Genomic DNA, 26,453 nt, shown 5'->3' on the forward strand with positions numbered 1-26,453 from the left:
TTAAGAAAGATCCCAGAGGACTATCAAACATACAGAGAAAAAAGACTGAGAAATGCCACTGAATCTGAAAAGAATTGAAAGAGAATTAACTATGAGAAAGCCAATCCCAACAGCACTACTAGATCAAGATGGAAGAAGACACACAAACAGAACAAAAATGGAAAAGATAGTACAAGACTTCTACAATGACCTTTTTACATCAAAATATCCTTTATCCAAACCAAAACTTGATAATAAATATATATGATGTATCAGAAGTGCTCCCAGATGAAATAGAATATGCACTCAAAAATATGAAACTAAATACAGTTCCTGTCATCGATCAGATGAAAATATTCAACAAGGAGGACCACAACTTTATAAAGCTTTTGGGGAAAGATTTACTTGGTACCTAAAAGAAGGAAAATTACCATCAAAATGGAAGACATCAGAAATGATTCTTCTCTTCAAAAAAGGCAACATAGAAGACATAAAGAATTACTCTCCTATATATCTGCTATCACATATATAAGTTAATGACAAATTATATCAAACTGAATCAAAACCACCTTTCAAGAAAATAATAGTAAAGAAACAAGCAGGATTCAAAAAGAGAATTCTATAATAGATCACATACAAGAAGTCACCCAACTTAGTGACCTTAGCATCGGCAGTTGCCGTGACCAGGTCCAGGCCCTGACAACATAGACTGAAGCAGGCTTCCAGAAGAAACTTAAATCTGGAGTCACTTTCATTTGCCTAACATCAGGTTATGACACAGTTTGGATTAGGGACCTCCTAAAGCTAAGCAATATTATAAGGTGCAAAACAACTTTCCAGCTTTTTGAATCCATTCTCTCCAACAGAAAGATTCTGGTTCATATTGGTGGAAAAAAGAGCAGGCCCAGATTCCTCCACAATGGTCTTCCACAGAGCTCTGTGTGGAAGACCCTATACTATTTAACATCTACATGTCTGACTTACCACATACCAGCTCAAGCAAATATATATATATATATATATATGCCGATAATCTTGCTATCCTACACCAGTCTACCTCCTTTGCCAATCGGAACACAGACCTGAACATCCTGGAGGTGTACTTCAAGCAGTGGTACCTGAAGCCAAATCCAACAAAAAATGTGTCCACAGCATTCCACCTGAACAATGCAGAGGTGAATCGACACCTCAACCTCTCTTTCTGTGGCAAAATGGTAGAACATGAGCCTCACCCGAAATACTCTAGAGTGAAGTCTAACCTGGACAGAAGTCTAACCTATAAAAGGCACATCACCAACCTGTCCAACAAAATTAAAATGAGAAATAATATCTCATGGCTTGCTGGAACAACCTGGGGTTGTGGTGCTGATGTCTTAAGGTCGTCTGCACTAGTCTTTGCATTCTTTGCAGCAGAATATTGTGCCCATGTCTGGGAAAGAAGTGCGCACGCTAACATTGTAGACATCCAGCTAAACTCTACCATGCGTACAATTAGTTGGACACTGAGTGGCACCCATCTCCCCTGACTGCCTGTCCTATCTAACATTGCTCACCAAATATACAGAGAAGACAAGCCTCGATTAAAGTATTTAATAAAATATTGAGCAATCCGCTTCTTCCCCTGCACCAGACTCATAAATCCACCTAGTCTTTGCCTAAAATCAAAAAACCCTTTCTGGTCCATGGGCGAACTCTCTTCAGGTGCTTCCATCATTGCCTGACATGTGGAGAGAACACTTGTCCAGCAATCTTCCAATAAATAGTTTCCTGGTTGAAGATCCCTGCGCTCCGCAGCCTGGTTTTGCCCTTCTTAGGAAGATTTGGGCATCTATCAACAGGATCAGAACTAACCAGAAAGATGTGGCTACCTACTTCATAAATGGAGACTGTCAGACCACCCTCATTGTGACTGTTCCCCTGTGGCCCAGACGATCACTTATATTGTGAATGACTGCCCAAGGCACCAAATTCATGGTGGTGGTGGCCTCCAGGACGTCCACAAGGTGACAGATGAGGCCCTGGATTGTCTTTCTGGTCTGGACATTTACCTGTAGCTGCTTTTTCCATAAGAATAAATAAATAAGATATAGCATAAATATGACAAATAATTACTAACTGTTCTGATGTGGAACAAAGATTAAATCACACTTCATGTCTTTTTTTTTTATATTACTTTAGCTGTTGTTATGTTCCATCGAGTCATTTTCGACTCCTGGTGATTCTATGAACATACATTCTCCATTCAGATCTGTCCCTGGCCATATCTTTTAGAATTTCCAACTGCATTCCAGTTGCTTCTTTAACTCCATTTTCCCATCTAATTCTTGGTCTTCCTCTTCTCTGCTTCCATTAACTTTAGCAAGCATCTTCTCCAGACTGTCATTTGCTCGCATAATATGTCTGAAGTATGACAATTTTTGCTTGATGATCATAGCTTCAAGGGAGCAATCTGGCTTTATGCTGTCTATCACTGATTTATTGGTATGCTTTGCAGTCCATGGTATTCTTAGTAAGCATCTCCAAACCCATAATTCAAATGCATCTATCTTCCTTCTTTCACTCTTTCTCAGGGTCCAACTTTCATATCCATACAGTACCACAGGGAATACCATTGCTTTCACAATTCTGATTTTTGTTGCCAGGCTAATATCTTTAAAGATCTTGCTTAAATTTGTCATTGCTTTCTTTTCCTAGTAATAATCTTCTAACTTCTTCAGTACAATAACCATCTTTATCAATTTGGGATCCTAGGAGCACAAAATTGTTAACTGCTTCCATTTTCTCCCCATCTACTTCAAAATCATTAAGTTCTCATGTTGCCATAACTTTTGTCATTTTGAGGTTAAGTTTAAGACCATATTTAGCACTTTCTTCTTTAACTTTCATAATAAGTTCCTCCAAATCTTCTTTGCATTCTGCTTGCAAGGTGGTATCATCTGCATACCTTAAATTATTAATATTTCTTCCACCAATTTTAATTCCAACTGAAGACTCCTCCAGCCCTGACATTCTTAAAATGTATTTGCTGTACAAGTTAAACAGGTACGGAGATAAAATACATCCTTGTCGCACCCCTTTACCTATTGTGAAATACTCAGTTTCTCCAAGATCTGTTTGGACAGCAGCTTCTTGTTCATAATAAAGATTCCTCAGAAGGATAATGATATGCTCTGGGACTCCCATTGTTCTTAACACATTCCACAGTTTCACATGATCTACAGAGTCAAAAGCCTTGCTATAGTCAAGGAAACAAAGGTAGACATTCTTTTGATATTCCTGTGCTCTTTCTATTATCCATCTCACACTGGCAATGTGATCTCTTGTTCCTCTACCTTTTCAAAATCCTGCCTGTTCATCTGGGATTTCTCTCTTCACGAATGGTTCCAGTCTTTTCTGAATGATCTTAAGTAAGCCTTTACTTGCATGAGAAATCAGTGCTATAGTTCTGTAATTTTTGTACTCTCTTGCATCGCTATTCTTCAATAAAGCTATATAAACTGATTTTTTCCATTCCCTAGGCCATGTAGTTGTGATCCAAATTTGCTGACATAGAGCTGTTAAAATTTTAACTGCCTCTTCTCCCAGGGCTTTGAGCAACTCGATAGGTATTCTATCTCCTCCTGGTACTTTCTTACCGGATAGCTGTTGCAGTGCTCACTTCACTCTCCAGTGGTACTGGCTGCTGTGTATAATCCTGCTCTTCAAATTTCTCAGTAATTTTGAAGTCCTTTCTGTAAAGGGTTCCTGTATACTCTTTCCATCTTTCTTTGATGTCTGCAGCTTCTGTAAGATATCCTTTGTGTTTACTTTTCAATATTGTTACTTTGGCACTAAACTTCCCTGTTAGTTCTCTGATCTTTTAGAAAAGATCTCTTGTTTTTCCTTTCTTGTTTTGGTCTTCTATTTGTTGGCATTCCTGGTTAAAGTATTTTTCCTTGTCTCTTCTGGCTTGTCATTGAAACTCTGCATTCAAATGCCGTACTTTCTGCAAATTTCCCATGGTCTTCATTTTCCTCTTTTCCTGAACAGTTTTGATGGCATCTTCTGACAGCCATTTAAACTTCTTGCAAACTGTTGGAATATTCTTCTTTGCTTCTGATTTAGTTATATCTTTAATCTCTTCCCATAGTTCATCTGGTTCTCTTTCACACAAATTGAGTGTAGAATCTGTTCTGTATGCTAATATTGTATTCAGCTGGTATGTTTCCAAGATCATATCTGATCGACATTTGTGTTGTTTTCAGTTTTCGTAATTTCACATGTATCGTAGCCACTAATAACTCATGGTCTGTTCCGCAGTCTACACCTGGAAAAGTCTTGACAGACTGAATTGCACTTCTCCATCTTTTTTTGTCCAAGTATATAGTCAATTTGATTTCTGTATTGTCCATCAGGTGATATCCATGTGTACAATCTTCTTTTGTGCTGTTTAATGCACAAAACTCAACTAGTCTCTTCCCTGCAGTGTTACGAATAACTAAACCAAAATGACCAGTTATTCCTTGTTCCTCAGTCTCTCCCACTTTTGCTTACTTTAGTTACATTTTTATTTTTAATTGGTCATATTTTTACTTTATTAAATTACAGATTTAACTCCAGCATTATCTGTTTTATGTCTATTGCTAATTGAACTTTTTTTTTTTTGATATAGGTTCAACAGAGGCAGCTTGGTGTGTCAGGACGTATATTTGCGATTGACAGTACAAGGTCACGATCTGGCAAAGGAAATGTGTTGAAGTTGAGAGTGAACTTTCTTCCAGAAATAATTACGCTTTCTAAAGAGGTGAGTTTCAAGAAAGTAAACAATATATAAAAAATTTTATATATTGAAATTTTGAAATTTCAAAATATCTTAATATAATGAATCATTAATAAAATATTTTATTAATGATTCAAATTAAACACAAAGAACTGAAATTGGAATTGCATTTGTTTCCATGATCAACACTTGCAAAAAATAAGAATAAATAGATAGTTGTTACATCATCATCAAATTCCTGACATGTACCCTCAATGTATAGGATATGATAGTACTACACAAAAAAATTACATCGTTACTAACTTCCTATCTACAATTTTCCTCCAAATCAGTCTGTTACTTGTCAAGACTCCAACATTGTCAGACCTTATATTTCTATCTTCTAAGGCGCTTTTTACCGTATCAATCCACCTGTATCTTGGTCTTCCTCTGGGTCTTTTTCCTGCCAACCTGGCAGATAACACTTGTTTTGCTAATCTTTCCTCTCCCATTCTATTTAAGTGGCCACACCACCTGAGATTAGCTTTACTGACACATTCCTGGATGCTAACAATTTCAAGTTCTTTCCTAATATCCTTGTTTTTAATATGATATTGCCATTGATGCCATCTGTTCTTGCCCCTAATCTTTCTCAGGACTCTCATATCTGCAGTCTCTAGTCTTTAGCCAAGTGTTTTACTTCTAACCTAGCACTCAGATCCATAAGTTAAAACTGGTTTGTACACTGTCTTGTATACAGCTAATTTATTGTTTTGACTAATTTCTCTTATTCCATATAAGTTTCTTCATTTGACTTCCTACCATACTAGCTTTGATTCTGTTGTCTGTTTCCATATTTAATTTACCATCTTCACTAAAAATCGTGCTTAAGTAGCTGAAATGTTTTACTTGTTCTATAGGATCTCCATTCACAATGCAGTTGATATTTTCAATGTTTCTGCCTATTTTTATCATCTTTGTCTTGTTATTGCTGATGTTCATATCTTTTATTCAACAGATATGAAGGTCAGCTAAATTGAATAACTGTTACAACAGTTATTCAATTTAGTCAGGGAATCTGGCAGACTTGTAATGGATTTATTTAGAAGTATAACATCATCTGCATAAAGCAAAGAGCTGACATTCACATCTCCAATTTTGATATCAGGTTGAATACCACTTTCCTTCATAATGCGATCCATATAGATAATGAATAACAGAGGGCATAATGTACAACCTTGTCTCACACCAGGTTTAACATTAAACCATCTTCTGCTACCTTCAATTCTAAAAGACTAAGTATTGCTTGATATAATGCCCCACTGACACAATACAACTGCAGCATTTTGAATAGCTCTCTCTTGGCACCTTGTCATATGCTTTTTTCCAGATCTGCAAAACTTAAATACAGATCTCTGTTATGTTCCCATGATTTCTCAATTATTTGTTGAGAAATCATGAGAAATCATGTTTCTAATGAAAACAAGCATTAGAAGTTAGCTCGAGTTTGATTGTTGGGTTAAACTATTCTAGTGTGATCTGTTTAGGTATAGGCAGTGGTTACATTATAGCACTGTTTGGTAGAAGTTTAAGTGTTTCAGACTTATCAATGGTATTCAGAAAATTCTTTTTTTTTCCCTTCTTATTTTATTTTTATTTTTTGAATTAAAGTTGCATTGGCTGATACTTTCAGATCTTCAGCATGGAGTAAGCAGTTCTGTGAAACCATGATGCTTAGTAGTAGTTGAGTGATCTCTGAAAGTTAGGCTATATTTTGTTGCCATGATCTTTGATTCTTACAAAAACTGTCTGTTTATTGTAGACTTGATAAACACAAAGAATTTGTAAAAATCAGTTTTACAAATAGTACATTGTCAGTCCTCAGTGTTCAAAGATTTTAAGATGAGACGAGTTTCCGATTGTTACGAGTGTATACAAACGAATTGGTTGGAGCTATGGCAAAATAGTCAGTGTAGTCGATAGTGGTTTATCTTAAGTGCCTAATCACTGATGTGTTAATGATCATTGGTTCCTTTTTCAGAATAACTGTTAGCATGTGTGAGTGAGAGTAAAAAAACAGATTGTGAGTAATATGTAATATGGTATTGATAGGTATGAGCTGAGTTATGAACAGTAACAGCTGAGCATTGTTGATTTCAGCTAGAATACTGAAATATGGCAGTTTGAGTGGCTGTATTGCATAATTTAGAAGGCCTATCAGATGTAAGATTTATTTATGTGAGCACACTTAAGAATAGTGTGCTCACATAAATCTAAGAAAAATTGTGTACGGAAACAGAACAAGCTGAATTCAGTTCAAATAGAGGTTGCTAGGAATCAAATTTTCATTTTAAAACAAATGTTGAGAAATCAGAGTCTTTGTAGCTCAGTTGGTATAGACAAAGCCCTTTTTTGGTCAAAAAGACCTGGGTTTGATTCCAGTCTATGACATGAGGAATCCTTATCTGGTCTCTTTCGACTAAAAGTTGAGTTAACCAGTCGTACAGAGGTGGATAGTTTTTTTCTATCGGTAACTCGGGTTTTACGTCCTTCAAAACAGGCAAACCGGTCTCGTGAACACAAAGAGCTACAGTTGATAAAATATACTATGGCAAGGAAAGCAGCCGGAAACCATCTTGGGGTAGCATATAGCTACCCCAATCAGCCATATGGCTGAGGGAATAGGAGAGAAATCACAGAAATATAACAATGATCTGTATTTAAGTTTTGCAGATCTGGAAAAGGCATACAACAAGGTGCCAAGAATACAATATGGTTATATGATGTAAATGGTCATTATCTCAAGCATTACCTAGCCTGTTTTAGTTATAAGGAGTTAAAATTGATTGGAGTAAGTAAAATGATAAGTGAGGTTATGAAATAGGTGCTTGTTATCTGCACTGTTATTCATCAGTTCTCTAGATAACACAATTAAAATTATCACATTTGATTCCATTATCACGATTATCACACAATGAAGGAAATTGTCATTAGGCATAATCTCAAAATTGAGGAATAATGAAGGTCTTTAATTTATGCACATAGTGTTACACTTTTAAATAAATGCTGTGCACATATGCAAGATTCCTTACCTAAATTGAACAACTGCTATAACAAGTATAGTATGAAAATGAGCAATGAAAAGCTAGATTATGAAAATAGGCAAGAACATAAAAAACATCAACTGCATTCTGAAAGGGGAACATATAAAACAGTTCCACTATTTAGGCATAATTTTATTTATTTATTTATTTTTTTTTGTGGTAAATTCTTTTGGCTTGTATAGATTGAATATGTCCTTTGATTAATAAGAACTTGGGGATGATTGAAAATTCCCTACACCTTTTGAGGAATGTGAGGTGGTTCAGTAACTTGGCCTTTCAGCATTTCTCTTTTTCTAGGCACCGTACATTATGTTTCATTTGACTATTTCAAGTATTCATATTTGGTAATGAAGTGTTAAAATATAAGACTTATTATTGTTTATGTGACCATAGGTTTTTTTAATTACTGTATATGTTCATATAATAATGCCTACCAGTTTCGCTAGCAACTGTTTAGCTTTCTCAAGACTTGAATGGTAAACACAAAAAAAATATGAAAAATGCACAAAGTATAAAGAATACAAAACCATTAGTAACTATAAGGTAGCTAAGTTGATACGTTCGCATGTCAATGTCAGCATGTATTGCGAATCTTTAGTTCGTGTCCGGAATGCGCTGCATGAGCACGCATTATATGATTGTTGGCGTACTATAGTTCCGTCAAACTGAGTGAATTGATTCAATTTTTCTAAGTCTTATTCAATATAGCACCTTGGTTTCTGTTTAGGTTGCTGCCTGTTCATAGGACTACTGTTGCTTCTTTGAATAATCAGTATCTGAAATCATCGTTTATGTAGGGCATAGAGCTATTTTCCCAGTCTATAGAATGGTTAGAAGTTGAAAAGTGATGCACTAAACCAGAGGTGATTGTCATGTTATGATTGACATCTCCAACATGTTCTTTCTGTCTGATTTCGAGGCTTCTTGAAGTTTGTCCAATGTATGGGAGGCCACACGCACATGGAATATTATACACACCTGGATATTTGTAAAATGGAACACTATCCTTAGGAGATCTTAACACCTGTCTAATGCTAGTAGTTGGTTTAAATACAACTCTGATGTTATGAGCTTTTAACAATCTCGCTATATTGGTGGAAACCGAACCCATAAAGGGGATGATGACTGCTGAAACCTGCTGGGAGTCTGTTTCTTGTTGTTGATTCTTTATATAGGAATTTGTTGATAATGTTTAGAGGATATCCATTTTGACATAGTGTTGTAACAATTTGAGACAGTTCTGTCTGAACCTTGTCTTCGTCTGAGATGAATTTGCTGACTCTAGTTCCCAACATGTGGATGATGCTATGTTTATGTGACCTATGATGGCTTGAAGAATAATGTAGATATCGTCCAGTATCTGTAGGCTTTTTGTAAATGGACAGTTTGAAATTGTTATCTTGTCTCTTTACCAGTATGTCTAAGAAGTGCAGTTGTTTGTTAATTTTCACTTCTAGGTAAATTTGATTTTGTTGTGGAGTGAGTTGATTCTATCTACAAACATATGTAGGTTTTCTATGCTTTCTTGCCATATAATGAAGATATCATCTACATATCTCCACCATATTGAAGGTTAGGAGTAATATTGGTGAAGATTTTATTTTCAAATTTCTCCATGAAAAGGTCTGCACATGGTGGGGATAGGGCTGCCCATGGCTAGGCCTTCTAATTCTTGGCACACCTTGTTGTTTACCTTAAAGAAATTTGATTTTAGGCAGTGCTTGAACATCTGTGTAATATCTACAGGAAAGAGATCTTTGATAATTAATGACTTCTTCTATTGGTATATTTGTAAATAAGGATACTACATCTAGACTGGCCATTATGTCTGTTTTTTAGTTTCACATTCTTTAGTTTTTCAACAAATTGTTGAGAATTTTTAATATAGGATTATATATGGTTAAATATTGTCTTAAATTTTTAATATAGGATTCTGTTTGTCTGACATAGCTATGAGAAAACTTTCAAGTTAAAAAAGGTTAACCAAATTAAAAAATTTGAAGAACTCTATAAAAAAAAATACCATACACACAACAGCCTCCCAGAGGATAAAGCGATTTTCAACATGTTTAAATTAAACATATTTGGTCATTTGATAATTAAACATACAAATTTATTGTTTTAATACTGACCATATTGTAATGCGTACAAACATCTTACAGCCTTTGCCTACCAGTTTCGCTAGCAAACTGTCTAGCTTTTTCAAGGCATTGACAGAAAAGCATAAAATGCTTTTCTGTCAACGCCTTGAAAAAGCTAGACAGTTTGCTAGCGAAACTGGAAGGAAAAGAATGTAAGATGTTTGTATGCATTACAATATGGTCAGTATTAAAACAATAAATTTGTATGTTAGATTTTCAACATGTCGGATTACTGCCTTTCAAAACATGAATCCGATATCCTAAAGAAAGGTTTAAATTTTTCAATCACTCCCAATTACATCCCAAAAATGGACTTTATTTGTTGAATTGAAAAAGGTCTTCACCCTCTCCCAGAGGCTGTAGCTAACAATATTAGATTTCATAGCTCAATCATCCTGCCCACAGCTAAATAACCCAAACTTAACACCACTCATTATGACAGGAAAGCGATTCGTAACTTGAGTAATAACAAAGCGATTATAATCACTAAAGCTGATAAGGGGAACTCCACTGTCATTCTTAACTCAAAGGACTATTTCAAGAAGATAAACAATTTATTATCAGACAGTTCCACTTGTAAAATTCTCCACAAAAATCTTACCATGACGAATCATAATGAGACAAACCATCTGATCCGCAATATGAGTACTTGGCCTGAGGAATTGAAAAGAAAAATTAAATCCTTACATCCCATTACTCCTAGACTTTATAGTCCACCTAAAGTACATAAAGAAGAAGTCCCACTTCGTCCGATTGTTGATGGCAGGTCCTCCCCAACATACCTCTTAGCTAGACATCTTGCAAACTTACTAAAAGGAAAAATCAGACAAACAGAATCCTATATTAAAAATTCTCAACAATTTGTTGAAAAACTGAAGAATGTGAAACTATCAAAAACAGACATAATGGCCAGTCTTGATGTAGTATCTTTATTTACAAATGTACCAATAGAAGAAGTCATTAATTATCAAAGATCTCTTTCCTGTAGATATTACACAGATGTTCAAGCACTGCCTAAAATCAAATTTCTTTAAGGTAAACAACAAGGTGTACTAAGAATTATAAGGCCTAGCCATGGGCAGCCCTTTCCCCACCATGTGCAGACCTTTTCATGGAGAAATTTGAAAATGAAATCTTCACCAATATTACTCCTAACCTTCAATATGGTGGAGATATGTAGATAATATCTTCATCATATGGCAAGAAAGCATAGAAAATCTACATATGTTTGTAGATAGAATCAGCTCACTCCACAACAAAATCAAATTTACCCTAGAAGTGGAAAATAACAAACAACTGCACTTCTTAGACATACTGGTAAAGAGACAAGATAACAATTTCAAACTGTCCATTTACAAAAAGCCTACAGATACTGGACGATATCTACATTATTCTTCAAGCCATCATAGGTCACATAAACATAGCAACATCCACATGTTGGAAAATAGAGTCTGCAGATTCGTCTCAGACGAAGACGAGTTTCAAATTTTCAAACTTTCACATTTTCAAATTTGAAATTTCAAAATTTTAAACTTTCAGACAGAACTGTCTCAAATTGTTACAACATTATCTCAAAATGGATATCCTCTGAACATTATCAACAAATTCCTATATAAAGATAACCACCGACAACAAGAAACAGTCTCCCAGCAGGTTTCAGCAGTCGTCATCCCCTTTATGGGTTCGGTTTCCACCAATATAGCGAGATTGTTAAAAGCTCATAACATCAGAGTTGTATTTAAACCAACTACTAGCATTAGACAGGTGTTAAGATCTCCTAAGGATAGTGTTCCATTTTACAAATATCCAGGTGTGTATAATATTCCATGTATGTGTGGCCTCTCCTACATTGGACAAACTTCAAGAAGCCTCGAAATCAGACAGAAAGAACATGTTGGAGATGTCAATCATAACAGGACAGTCACCTCCAGTTTAGCACATCATTTTTCAATTTCTAACCATTCTATAGACTGGGAAAATAGCTCTATGCCCTACATAGATGATAATTTCAGACACCGATTATTCAAAGAAGCAACAGTAGTCCTATGAACAGGCAGCAACCTAAACAGAAATCAAGGTGCCATATTGAATGAGACTTGGAAAAATTTAATCAATTCACTCAGTTTGATGGAACTACAGTATGCCGACAATCATATAACGTGTGTTCAGGACACGGACTAAAGATTCGCAATACATGCTGACATTGTCACGCGAATATCAACTTAGCTACCTTATAGTTACAAACGGTTTTGTATTCTTTATACTTTGTGCATTTTTCATATTTTTTTGTGTTTATCATTCAAGCCTTGAGAAAGTAAAACAGTTGCTAGTGTAACTGGTAGGCTTATTATATTTATTATAATAAGCCTACCAGTTCATATATAGTTATTATATGAACATATATAGTAATTAAAAAAAACCTATGGTCACATAAACAATAATAAGTCTTATATTTTAACACTTCATGACCAAATATGAATACTTTAAATAGTGAAATGAAACAAAGTACGGTGCCTAGAAAAAGGTAAATGCAGAAAGGCCAAGTTATTGATTGAACCACCTCACATTCCTCAAAAGGTGTAGGGAATTTTTCAATCATCCCCAAGTTCTTATTAATCAAAGGACATGTTTATTTTTTTTATTATTTTTTTTATTGAAGATGTCAGATCAGATCTCCCTTTCCCTCACCATGAGTACATATCAGGAATTTGGTGCTAATATTCTTTATCAGTTTGTAATTAGTATTTTCTAAAAATAGTTTTTTTAAATAACTTGCAAATTTGAACTGGGCTGTATGTTTGTGAAATCATTTATGTAATCTGGATCTTCATTTTAGATTCATGTATTTACAGAGCTCAACAAATGATGTAAATCCTACTTGCCATGAAAAAATGCACTGTATATCCGAATAAGTCAATAGGATTTCTATAAAGTGACTAGAAGTGTTGTATCGCTTGGAGAACATCTCTTTGCATGAAACCACTCCAAGAAGTCAATATATAATAAGAATAGGAAAAACAATAAAAACAAATTAGCATTAAGTTTTGGATAATATGTTACATTAGAATGAATATTCATATTATATTATACATATTTTTTTGTGTAAAAAAAAAGTTATTTTTATTAAATAAAGAATATTCTGTTTTGTCCAGTCTGCATCTACTTGTCACATTGAGTTAGTGAGTGTATTGTATTTGTTGCCCCTGTATTTTGACATTGTCATAAATGTGAACTTAATACAAATTGTGAATCTGCCCAAAATTGTTATTAAAGTTGGTAAATGACTATAGACAGTCAGTTGTTTACAGTTTCTGAATTACTTTTCATTACTAATTATGGATAGTCAATTTAGTCAGTCACTTTTGAAACACTTCTGGCAATCACCCTAGCAATGTTTTCGCAATGCGAAAAGAAAGTGTGGCTGTTGGCTCAAATACTGCCATGGGCATTGATGTTGGTGAATGCCTGTAGGTGTTGAACTTCATATCCCAGGGTAAGACTACCACTACATCCCTACTTTTTAAAGTTTTATTATCTTAGCTTTTTAGAAAAGATTCTAAAATAATTTTGAATTTCTCAGGAAATATTTCTATTCTCAGGTAAAAAACCCTACCTTTGATGTTAGATATACTAGTTAGAATATCTGCCTCTTGGAATGAGATCTTACTAATGCTTAGTCTGAGGATGTAATGCATTGACCAGTTCTATCCATTTGTTCCTAATACTCTTGATATTTGTGTACAGATATAAGTTACCTCACACTTTTTTTTAGTATACTCCACTCTGTAGTCTATGTGACTCAGTTGGGCAACTTGCATATCTCTGTTTGTATTCTAATGCATTATTTATAGACATCATGCATATAATAAAACAGAACATATACTGCAGAAGTCAGCGTACATCACTCAGGTTGTTGGAGATACAGCTGATTAAAATCAGATTAGTATTAATAGATTCTGAGTACAATATCCAGAAGGTAAAAGTGCTAAAAGATTGAAGTAGCACTTGCAAAGAGGTGCTGTGATTACTTGCAAGAGAGATGAGATATGAGACTTGATTATCTTTTAGAAATCTCTTGGAAATAGCCCTAATAATTTTTCAGAGGTCATATCTGATGAGACTGTTCTATTACTATGACTCAGTTCCAAGAATGGAAGTATGAATCATCTCCCCCCCCCCCCCCCTCAAAAAAAAAAAAAAAAAACTTTTGAACTCAGTTGCAGAAGTCAATCTTTTGGGATGCGTGAAGGTATTACTTGAAAAGTTTTTTTAAATCTTAGGGTATCGTTGACACTTTGAAGAAACTTAACTTAAACAAAAAAAAAAAAAGAAAAGAAAAACTTATCACAATACTCATGAAATGTCTGGCTGGATAATCAGAACTTCTCTTTGGAAAAGCTTGATGTGGCATGATTATTAGGATTAGTCACATTTATTGGCCTCATAATAAATGGTGAAATATACGATGATTTAGTCCGTGTGTTGAAGCTTAAGTGCTATGAAGAATTCATGTTGGAAGTTTAATGGAATATTATTAGCACTGAGAAAGGATTAAAACTAATTTTAATGCTTCCAATATTTCATCTCAGTCACAGAGATATCTTCAGGGATTACAAAAACCTTTTTGTAACAACATACACAAATACAGTACAATAGTGAGTGAAACTAATGTCCTATCTAGGTGGTGCACCCGCTATGGGTGTTTATGGGTGGCCTTGAATGTAAAGATGGATCTCTGAAAATTAATGTTTCCCAAATTTTGGGAAGTTTTATGCAACCGTATATGTTTAAATTAGGTTGATTCCTGAGTGCAGGTGCAGATTCAGAAAACAGTCTTTCTTTTTTGAATTTACTATGATGGAACATGGTGGTTTTTTTTCCAATAGTTTGTGTGAGTTGTATCAAAAACATGGTCTTCAAGGCCAGATTGACCATAATCTTGATTGCAGATGTATGACCTGTGTTTTAATCAGATGGTTGCTGATCTGTCTGTCTGTCCGTCCGAAGTAAGCTAGTTTACAGGAACAAGGTACTAGATATACACTCCAGGCATTGAGAGGGAAGAGAGCTGATCTTTTGTGGAACGGATAAGGGTAGCAAGTTTACGGTGGGGCTTAAAAGCTGTATGGAGGTTGTACTTTTTTAACAATGTGGCTATTTTTTCTGATGTGCCATGGATGTAAGGTATGGTGATGGCATTTCTGAAGTCCTTCTGAAGAGATGGTCGGGGAATGGGAAAGGACTTGATTATTTTTTTAATTCTGTAATCACTGTAGCCATTGGAAAGTAGGGTGTTGTGTGTGTGTGTGTGTGTGTGTGTGTGTGTGTGTGTGTGTGTGTGTGTGTGTGTGTGTGTGAGTTCAGTTGAAAGGGTAGTTTCACTGGAACAAAGATTGTGAGCTCTATTGGTTAGAGTTTTAATAATGCCATATTGCTGAGAGAGGTGGTAATGGTGGGAGAGTTTGTGAATGTATCTGCCTGTATGAGTAGGTTTTCTATATACAGACAAAGAAAGGTTACCATTAGAAAGACGTGTTACTCAGGTGTCTAGGAAGGGTAAACTATTGTTATTTTCCTTTTCCATCGTAAACTGGATTCTTGGATGTAGGCTATTGAGGTGACTGAGGAAGGAGTCTAATGTCTGGGCCATGAGGTCAAATAGAGAACACATCATCTACATATCTTAGCCACATAGAAGGTTTTAGAGGGGAAGAGTCTATGGCTCATTTTTCAAAATTTTCCATGTAAAAATTGGCAAGAGGGAGGAACCCATGGTAGTTCTATCTGTTTGTAGATTTTGTTCTTCCAAGAAAAATAACCAGAATTGATGGCAAAGGAAAAGAGCTCTAAGATATCAGTAGGAAAAACATTTTTTAAGAGTGTTAAGGTGTCATTTAGGAGAATATTGGTAAACAATGAGATGTCAAACTGACCAATATGTCTGTATTATTTAAAGTAAGATTTTTAATTAAGTTTTTAAAGATAATATTCCATTAAACCTCCAATGATGATTTAAATGAAGACATGAGATAGGTTTTAAGTCATTGCCATGCATTTTTCTGAAATGCTTTTGACGTTTGTTCTTTTTTTTTATGAGAAATATATCCAGAATAAAGATGGATATAATAGAACAGTTAAATATCAGCTTTTATTAACTAATATTCTTTAATATCTGTATTACCTGTAATTTAAGTAGTTAAGCTTTGTTTAAAAACATTACTTTTCAGCCTCTATAATTTGGTATATGTGGGATGGGAGTCTGAAAGAAGTAAGGTAACAGTGGTGTACCACGAATTGATGGCAAAGGAAAAGAGCTCTAAGATATCAGTAGGAAAAACATTTTTTAAGAGTGTTAAGGTGTCATTTAGGAGAATATTGGTAAACAATGAGATGTCAAACTGACCAATATGTCTGTATTATTTAAAGTAAGATTTTTAATTAAGTTTTTAAAGATAATATTCCATTAAACCTCCAATGATGATTTAAATGAAGACATGAGATAGGTTTTAAGTCATTGCCATGCATTTTTCTGAAATGCTTTTGACGTTTGTTCTTTTTTTTTATGAGAAATATATCCAGAATAAAGATGGATATAATAGAACAGTTAAATATCAGCTTTTATTAACTAATATTCTTTAATATCTGTATTACCTGTAATTTAAGTAGTTAAGCTTTGTTTAAAAACATTACTTTTCAGCCTCTATAATTTGGTATATGTGGGATGGGAGTCTGAAAGAAGTAAGGTAACAGGTGTACCACAAGGATCTCTTGATCCATTGTTATTCATTCTGTACATTAATGACATATAGCTATTTGCTTATGATGCAAAGAAAGACAGTAATCAGGAATGATGTGGCTGATTAGCAGTGCTTGCAGAATGATTTGAATTAGGCTGGATTGTGGGCATGTGGAAATGGGTATCAGTTCAATGGTAGTAAATGTAAAGACATGCACTTTGGTGTGATGAGGTATTCGTTGTCATGTTATATTGGTGGGGTTATGCTGGAAGAAACTAATTGACGTTTGTTCTTTTTTTTATGAGAAATATATCCAGAATAAAGATGGATATAATAGAACAGTTAAATATCAGCTTTTATCAATTAATATTCTTTAATATCTAATAAGACAGGCTGAGAATTTATAGACTGCAGACACCAGCAGATAGGAGAAACAGGGATTATAATTGACTTTATTTCTGAATAGGTCATACAGGATTAAAGAGGATGGAATTTTTCATTTTATGGAGGGTGGGGAAAGGATGAGAAGGCATCCTTGGAAGTTCAGGTTAGGAATCTCGGAATTTAGTAGATAGGAAGTTCAAGGACCGTATAGCAAAGATTGCAAATACAACCCAGAGGATAATTGCAATGCATAAACAAACTTTGACGCAAAGATAAGGAAGTCGTTTTGTCTCTTTACAAGGCTTAATTAAAATCCTATCAGGATTGTGGAATACCGATTATGAAGACAGGCTGAGAATTTGTAGACTGCAGGCACCAGGAAATAGAAAAAGGGATTATAATTGACTTAATTTCTGAATAGGTCATACAGGATTTAAGTGGATGGAATTTTTCATTTCATGGAGGGTGGGGAAAGGATGAGAAGGCATCCTTGGAAGCTGAGAATGAATGCCATCAAGAAGCAAGTGAGAGCTAGATTTTTCTCTTATAGAGTGGTACATGATTGGAATGAATTTCCATTGGATGTTGTGTGTGTAAGTAGTGAATGAATTCAAGAAGTATGATATGACAGCTGGTGCAGATAATATGTGAACTCCCTGAGAGTCCCTGACTCCATGGAAATTTCTTAATAATCATAATTAAATCTATGGAAAGTCATAAATCTGAAAATACCTTTTTTTTTTATATAGGTTCGAAATTTGCGATGGTTAGGATTCAGAGTTCCTCTTGCTATTATTAATAAGGCACACCAAGCCAATCAGCTATATCCATTTGCCATTTCCCTTATAGAAAGTGTTCGCACTTATGAAAGGACATGCGAAAAGGTTTGTATTGTAATTCATCTTGCATTATGTAACTAGTCAGATCTAAATTTAATTATTAAATTCAGTTGATGCTGAAGTAATGAACTTTGAGATTACTTATAAATACAATTCATAAATAATATTCACAACTTGTGAAACTTCTTGTTAAAACTGAAAAAGATTAAGAAACAGATACAGTAGTTCCTCCCCCTTCTCCTTTATCTATGGGGGGGGATATTAAACTGTGGATATTACCAAACCCTATATATATATATATATATATATATATATAAAATACATTTTTTTGGTGGGGTTATGCTGGAAGAAACTAATTGACGTTTGTTCTTTTTTTTATGAGAAATATATCCAGAATAAAGATGGATATAATAGAACAGTTAAATATCAGCTTTTATCAATTAATATTCTTTAATATCTAATAAGACAGGCTGAGAATTTATAGACTGCAGACACCAGCAGATAGGAGAAACAGGGATTATAATTGACTTTATTTCTGAATAGGTCATACAGGATTAAAGAGGATGGAATTTTTCATTTTATGGAGGGTGGGGAAAGGATGAGAAGGCATCCTTGGAAGTTATAAATTTATAAACTTTCATTTATAAACTTATTTTATAATATTCCTACCGAGTAAAAATGAATTCTCCTAATATATATATATATGTGTGTGTGTGTGTGTGTGTGTGTGTTGTAGAAAGTATTTTTACCTTGGGTATAATTATGTTAAAGATACCAAGCAATTATAAACTTGGTTTTTACTTGAGAAAAATGGAGTAAAACCAAGTTTATAATTGCTTGGTATCTTTAACATATATATATATATATATATATATATACACACACTATATTTTTTCCTATACATACATACCTATGATCATTTCATTTATAAATTAGGCACAGTAAGAGATTAACAATCACTAATAATAAAATAGAACAATTATTATAACAGTATACTGTAATAAGTTATATGAATAGAATCTTAGCAACCTCAGCATGCAATTTTTTTTCCTTTCCTTATGAAGTCGAACTTTCACCTTTTCGCTTCCTTTAAAAGCTGTTTTTGCTTTGATTCTGTCCAGCAACCACCCTCTTATCCACTTAACCAATGTCATGTCCATCCCATTTGTTCTAATTTGCATAACTGAGTTCCATGTGGTATTCTGTCAAATGCCTTTGCAAAATCCAGCAAAATCATTGGGTAGCCATTTCCTTTATCCACCTCAACCTTTTCTTTATTATAAAAAGTTAGTAAATTACTAAGGCATGACCGACCCTTCACAGAGCCATGTTGACCCTCATACAGTATCATATTTTTATCTATCCATTCTTGAATTCTCTTTTTTTTTACCAATTTTCTAGTACTTCTACCACTACACCTGAGATACTGATTGATCTTTACTTTGCTACTGTGGTCTTAGAACCTTCTTATTTTGGCAGTTTCCTTGCACATTCTCGCAGAACCCTAGCTGATATCCCATCTAATCCCACAGCTGTATTTACATTGAGATTCTGCAATATCCTAAGCGCCTCCATTTCATCCACCTCTGTTCCCACATTAGTGTCTGTCACATAGGTTAAAGCAGTAACCTCACTACGATGATATATCTTTATTTATTTATTTAGCTTATGGTTCACACATGAAAAGTTACATTACATTTATCCTTAATATACATGGACATAGTAATAGACATATTTACAATAATAAGGCATAATAAAGTCATAAAAGAGACACTCAAGAATCAAAAATAGACCACAACTGAATGTCTAGGTTGACTATCCAGTCATCTGCACTTGGTGTAGCATGGATGAAGTCTGAAAGGTTTCCACTGTATGCACGTTGGACACATTCTGCTGTAATATGATTAATTGTCTGGCAGGGTGATCCACAGTCGCACCTGGGTGAGGCAATCATGCCCCATTTGTAAAGGTGGTCTGCACATCTGCCATGGTTGGTGCAGATTCGGTTAAGGGCAGACAGTTTTCTGAGGTAGGTCAAAACCCGACAAGGTATCTGTGTTGGGTCCACTAATTCATGGAAGATCCCTGTTGAAGTGTTACACCAGGACTCTTTCCACTTCTCCTTCATGTTGAAACTTGTCTCTGCAAGATTTTTTACTGTTAAGATTGGAGGGAGCCTTGACTTTAGCCTGTTTATTTCTATGGATTGGATGTCTTCATGGATTGGAAGATTTTGGATTTCCATGATTTTGCTGTATTCATGTAGAAGAAAGTTGAATGTGTGGAGGCAAAATGTTGCTTAGCACTGGGAGCCAGTAGGTTGGGGTTGATTTTACAGTTCCAGAAATAAGGCATATAGTGATATTAAGCTGAGCAACAACCAAATGCACATGGGTGCTGTTCAGCCATATGGGTGAGCAGTATTCAGCTGTAGAGTAAACGAGGCCAAGAGCAGTGCAGCGAAGCGTTGTTGCTGAGGCACCCCAAGTTGTTCCACATAGTTTCTGCAGTATATTGTTTCTTGTTTTTAGCTTGGATGCTGTGTTAATGAGATGTGGTTTAAAAGATGGTGTTCTGTCCAGAGTGATGCCCAGATATTTCTGGAATCTGTTGTAGCGTAACAATTTGTGGTTGAAGTAGACCATGAGTTCTTTGTTAGCTGGGTTATTGTTCAGGTGGAAGCATGAAACTTCTGTTTTGCTAGGATTTGGGTGTAATCTCCATTTGCTGAAGTATTCATCTAGGACTGCAAGGTCATTTGTTAGTGTATCTTCTATTGTAGTAAAATTGGTGTGTCTGGTGGCTAGAGCAATGTCATCAGTGTAACAAAACTTCTTGGAGGCTGTATTAGACAAATCTGCAATGTATAAGTTAAAAAGGTGAGGAGCCAGAACTGACCCTTGTGGTAGTCCATTATCCAGTGTTCTTTGTTTACTTTTGTTCTCGTCCATACGCACTTGGAACAGGCGGTTGCTTAGCATGTTATCGATTAGTTTGCTATTCTTCTGCATGGGACTGCACGGAGCAACTTGCAGACTGCACCATGCCTCCAGACTATATCATAAGCTGTGCTAAGATCTACAAAAGCTACAGCTGTTTTTCGGCATTGTTGGCAGCATGCCTCTATATGTGTGGTGAGTGACAAAACCTGATCACAGCAGCTTCGTTTATGTCTGAATCCGGCCTGTTCCACTGGGAACTTGTTCTATTATCTTAGGGACAATTCTATTAAGGATGAGCCTTTCTAGGAGCTTATAACAGGTGCTAAGCAGGGTGATTGGTCAGTAGTTTTCTGGTTTGTTGTTGGCTTTTCCTGGTTTTAAAATGGGGATGATTTTTGTCCTCTTAAACTCTTTTGGAAGTCTACCACTCTGGAGGATGTCAGAGAAAAAGCAAGCCAAACCTGTCGAGCTTTTTGGTCTGTCTTCAACAGGAAATCAGGATGAATTCCATCGAAACCTGGAGCCTTTAATGGATTTAATGGATATGAAACCTGGTTTCATATCCATTAAAGCAGTGTTAATTTCTTCAAGAGTGAAGCGTCGTGAATATAAAGGGTCTGATGGTCTGTTATTTTTCAAATATGCAAGTTCTCTTTTTATTTGAAGAGTGAGTTGTTTGTCCTTGGTGGTATATCTTGATGTGTTGAAATATGATGCATATTCCCGGGTAGTCAGGGTGCCACTACCTAGTTTTCTTAGAAGGCTCCATGCTTTTCTACTGGAGTGCCAAAAATTGAGTCTTTCTACTGTTTCAGCCCATTTCTTCTGTCGGCTGGTATCAAGGCTGTGAATGAGTTCATCTGCAATGTCAGGATCGCCACACTTGAGATATTCAGCTAAGACAGTTCCCACGAATCTCTTTTAATTATTGCTTGTTGGAGGGATCCAATGGACATATTTGTCAAGACAGGCAGCAAATGTATCCCAGTCGGTTTTCTGGAAGTTCCAGTGGGGACGTTGGATAGATCTGACAAGGGGTACCTGCAGACCTACCTCTGATATAATTGGCCTATGTTGGCTTTGGGGAAAGTTGGAGAGAACTCTTCACGATGTAGGTAATGGTCGTCCATTGTTGTCTTGAGTGATGAAGCAGAGGTCAGGGTTGTACTCCCTGTTCCAAGCTGCTGACCTGAAGAAAGATCTATCTTTTGCATTGAAAATTAGGTGCATTTTGTGAATTTCGGCCCATTCAGTCAAAGTCTCTGCATTCATTGTTGGAAGCATATTTCCATAGCATATGGTGGCTGTTAAAGTCACCTATATGCATTGCAGGGTGGTTGTGCACTGGTAGAACTTGTGAAGACAACAAGAGGGCAGGTGGTTTATACATGTTGGTAATGGTTATGTTCCTTATCATAGTTGTTATCAGATGCATGCCACCGACAATGCTGGTTATAATGAGGTGGGAATCTTCTAGCGTACTGTGTACATAGGTGGTAAGGCCATGTGCATGATGGTAAGTGGCTCCAGTGATAATGTAACCAGGAATTTGGCCCTGTGGTGGAGCTGATCCTCATCCTTACAGTGAGTCTCTTGAATAAGAACAACGTCGACATTGTTGTCATATAAAATCTTTGAGAGGTATTCACATTTTGCTCTACATATACCCTCAATGTTAATTTGGCAAATTCGCACAACAGGTCCAATATTCCTAGTTATCTTGCCCTTAAGAGAGCTAATTCGTGTGTTTGAGTTCATGTGTTCTGTAACCAGTAGATCGAAAAGATAGTCTGGTTGCCAAGTCGCTCTAGCTCTTTAGCATTATTTAGGGTGCAACACAATATATCCTTGCAAAGTGGTCACTCAGTAACTCAACTATTTTATCCGCTTCAGTCTCCTCATGACCATCATGACTCATTAAGGTTAATCTTCCAAGGAAATTTTCACCTAATTTGAGGTGAACAATAATCTTGTGTGCTAATTGCAGACAACTTACCATATTCAGAAAACATCCTGAAAATGCCAAAATTAAGAAACCCAAATTACTTCAGTAGCAGTTGTGTTAATTCGTTCTTTGCAGAAGTCATTGAACTCTTGTCTGACACAGATTCTCTGAAATGACACACAAAAATTGCCTTCTGTTTTCATCTATTTCTTACATATGTGGTTTTATATACTACTTCTCCATTCCCCAAGAAAATGATGAAAGTCAGTTGAATATAATTTTGATCAATCTGGATGCTAAAGAAAATCCATTAGTCTTAATTATTACAGCTTTTCTTTCCTCTGAAGTGAAGTTTGGTTTCATGCTGCTGCTTTGAACTTCTTGGTTCTGTTCTTCTTTGGAGAATATTCTGTAATCTCTTCTGTAGGTGGCAGTCTCTTTTAAGTTGCTCTTCTGTTACTGTAATCTTTTTTGAAGTAAGAGAGAAATATCTTGATCAACATTTGGATTACTTGGGAACTTAAAACATTTGGCTCACTGTAGCAAAAGCTCATGAATTCATTCGCTCTAATAGTCCCATCTGAAAAGCCCAGTTAACTAGCAAGTATTTATATGGCTATCATCAATTTAGCTACTGCTGTATCATCTAAATGAGGGATACCAAAAGCAAGAGAAAAAAAGATAATTGCATTTTGTGAATTTCAGTGAAATTTTTTATCTTTTGATGGTTTCATTTGCATTTAGTATGAAAAGTCTGTTGATATTATCTCTTGAACATTCATATATTTCAAAGGAGCATCCATACCCTGGATTGTCTTCTGCTTTCAGTTGCAATAAGATGTGCTAGACAAAATAAGATGTGCTAGTAGACAAAATTTTTCATTAAAATAGCATTCCCTCTGGTTTTTCTGCACTATTTGTTACACATTTTCGTCTTGGTCTCATTTTAATTGAAATATGTAAATACTCTCAAATATATTTGGTCATATTTTAAAACCAATCAATGATCTTTCATATTTCCAAGAGGTGTACTTTTGCCTTTATCAACTCAGTGTTTTTTTATATAAAGCATTGTTTCATTGCAAGTTATAACCAAAAGGAAAGTAGAAGTTGTTTGGCTAGTTTTTCATATACCATCATTATGAAACTTACTTGAAGAATTTATGGAGATAAAAACACACGTGTTGGAATAATTACTTATAATTAAGAAAATAATATTCGATGTTTCGACCTCTGTATTGTGGTTGTTATTAGGAAAACATAAATATGTACAGGATACAAGCTACATGACACTACACAAAAGTAAGATGAATCTAATTGTTTTGTTAATCATTTACCCTAGCCTCACCTCTGGTGGACAAAAATATTAAATAAAATATATACAAAATTAAAAATGAATTCATAAAATAAACTTTTCATACATATCAGTATAATAATAATATACCGATGATTAAAATAAAGGTTCTATAGCAGAACTACATTCAACAATTTCTATAGCCCTCCCATATTAAGGTTTTCTTTTGTCTAGGATTGTTTTGGATGCTGTATGGATTGAAGATGGGTCCTCCAAATTTTGGAAATATTAATCCATCATTCTTGTGTAGATTTGGATGATGTTTCAACATTTCACATGCTTCTTTGAACTTTCTTTTAAACTAGGTTTTGGTGTAGTAACTTGTTGCCGTTTCAGTTAATTCTGTCACATGTTTGAAGTGTCTGATAGGCCTGTTTTTTTACCATAGTGGAGAATTTAATGTAGTGTTTATGTTCATCTTTTCTTATTGGAATGGTGTGACCTGTTTTTCCCTATGTAAGGTAGGTTGCAAGGTGCACTGAATTTTGTAAACTCCTGGTTAGGCAAAGTATGAAAGAGGATCTTTGCATGAGTTGAGTAAATTTCTTAATTTTGCAGGAAGTTTGAAGGTTACCTTAATATTGTATTAAAGTAGTGTTCTATCTATTTTTTCCCTAAAGTATGGTATGGTTATGGCATTCTTGTCATCTTTTTTGCTCTTAATGGTATTTTTTGTGGAGGATCTTGTGAACTGTTTTTTTTTATTTTTTTAATTTATACTTTTTTTTTTTTTTTATAAATGTTTGAGTAATAATTTCATGTTCTTTGTTCAGTGCTTGCTCATTGGAGCAAATTATTAGGACTGTGTTTGAGGGTGCTGATGACCCTTAGTTTTTATGTTGGATGATGGCGGTAGGAATTTTTATGTATGTATTGGCCTGTGTGTGTAGGTTTGCAGTAGACCGTGAAGGAGAGGCAACATGAGCGAAGGCCTGTGAAAAGTGTATCTAGAAAAGGAAGAGTTATTGTTTTCAATTTTGATGGTGAATTGGATACATTTGTGTTGTTTGTTCATGTGGCTTAGGAATGTATTTAACGTTTTGTGGCAGTGGGACCAAATGGCAAAAATATCATGAACATATTTGAGCTAGACTTAGGAATTTCTTGCAATGAGCCCTAAGCTAGACTTAGGGCTCATTGCTCCAATCTTCCATGTAAAAGTTAGCTATAGGGGGAAAGGGGATGAACTATGGGCGTACCTTCTTTTTGTACGTAAAAATTATTTTGCCACACAAAATACACAGGGTGAAGTACATGGGCAAAGAGGATCGTGATATTGGGCAGAAACATGTTCTGTATGAGAATAGTATCATTGATCGGGACATTAGTGAAAAGGGTAGTTATGTCAAAGATGACTATTCATTATAATAGATTTAGTTTAATCCTTTATCCCAGTGAGAGCAAACAAAGTTTGCGCCTGAAAATATCTTCAGGACTAAATATAGTGTTGTACTATCTTGTCCAGTAAGTAGTGCAACACCAAGGCAACTCGTGGCAAAGGTGGAGCAAGCTACCAGGCACTTCTAACCCAGTTTCTCCCATAATGCAAAACACATTTCCTATGTGGATATGTATACTGCTATGCATTAAAGGGATTGGCCATCTACCCAGACTAGTTTCGACCTTTATTGAGGTCTCTTCAGTGGGAGCCAGGCCCAGAGCTGGAGATACCAGGCAGAAGCAGTAGCAAGTCATCTGTGCCTATGGGAGTTGCCAAAAGGCTTCTGCCTGGTATCTCCAGCTCTGGGCCTGGCTCCCACTGAAGAGACCTCAATAAAGGTCGAAACTAGTCTGGGTAGATGGCCAATCCCTTTAATGCATAGCAGTATACATATCCACATAGGAAATGTGTTTTGCATTATGGGAGAAACTGGGTTAGAAGTGCCTGGTAGCTTGCTCCACCTTTGCCACGAGTTGCCTTGGTGTTGCACTACTTACTGGACAAGATAGTACAACACTATATTTAGTCCTGAAGATATTTTCAGGCGCAAACTTTGTTTGCTCTCACTGGGATAAAGGATTAAACTAAATCTATTATAGTCTAACCTAGTGATAAATAAATTTTCAACATCTTTCTCTAAATCCAGAGTAATTTTTAAAAAAGGTGATAAACCTTTTGACAACTCCCATAGGCACAGATGACTTGCTACTGCTTCTGCCTGGTATCTCCAGCTCTGGGCCTGGCTCCCACTGAAGAGACCTCAATAAAGGTCGAAACTAGTCTGGGTAGATGGCCAATCCCTTTAATGCATAGCAGTATATACATATCCACATAGGAAATGTGTTTTGC

General features: G+C 35.4%; 1 protein-coding gene across 1 annotated transcript in view; it reads left to right on the forward strand.

Annotated features, from left to right (window-relative positions):
* Positions 1–26,453, forward strand: part of Dhc64C (dynein heavy chain, cytoplasmic) — a 1,087,706-nt gene that overhangs the window by 149,983 nt on the left and 911,270 nt on the right. Inside the window, exons 13-14 of the mRNA XM_090398628.1 lie at positions 4,631–4,762; positions 17,833–17,967. Coding sequence (XP_090254754.1) covers positions 4,631–4,762; positions 17,833–17,967 — 267 coding nt within the window. The remainder of the gene's footprint in view (positions 1–4,630; positions 4,763–17,832; positions 17,968–26,453) is intronic.

Source organism: Typopeltis vanoorti, chromosome 10 (assembly GCF_054136105.1).
Source record: "Typopeltis vanoorti isolate ZY-2024b chromosome 10, IOZ_Tvanoo_1.0, whole genome shotgun sequence".
Classification (NCBI taxonomy): Eukaryota; Metazoa; Arthropoda; class Arachnida; order Uropygi; family Thelyphonidae; genus Typopeltis; species Typopeltis vanoorti.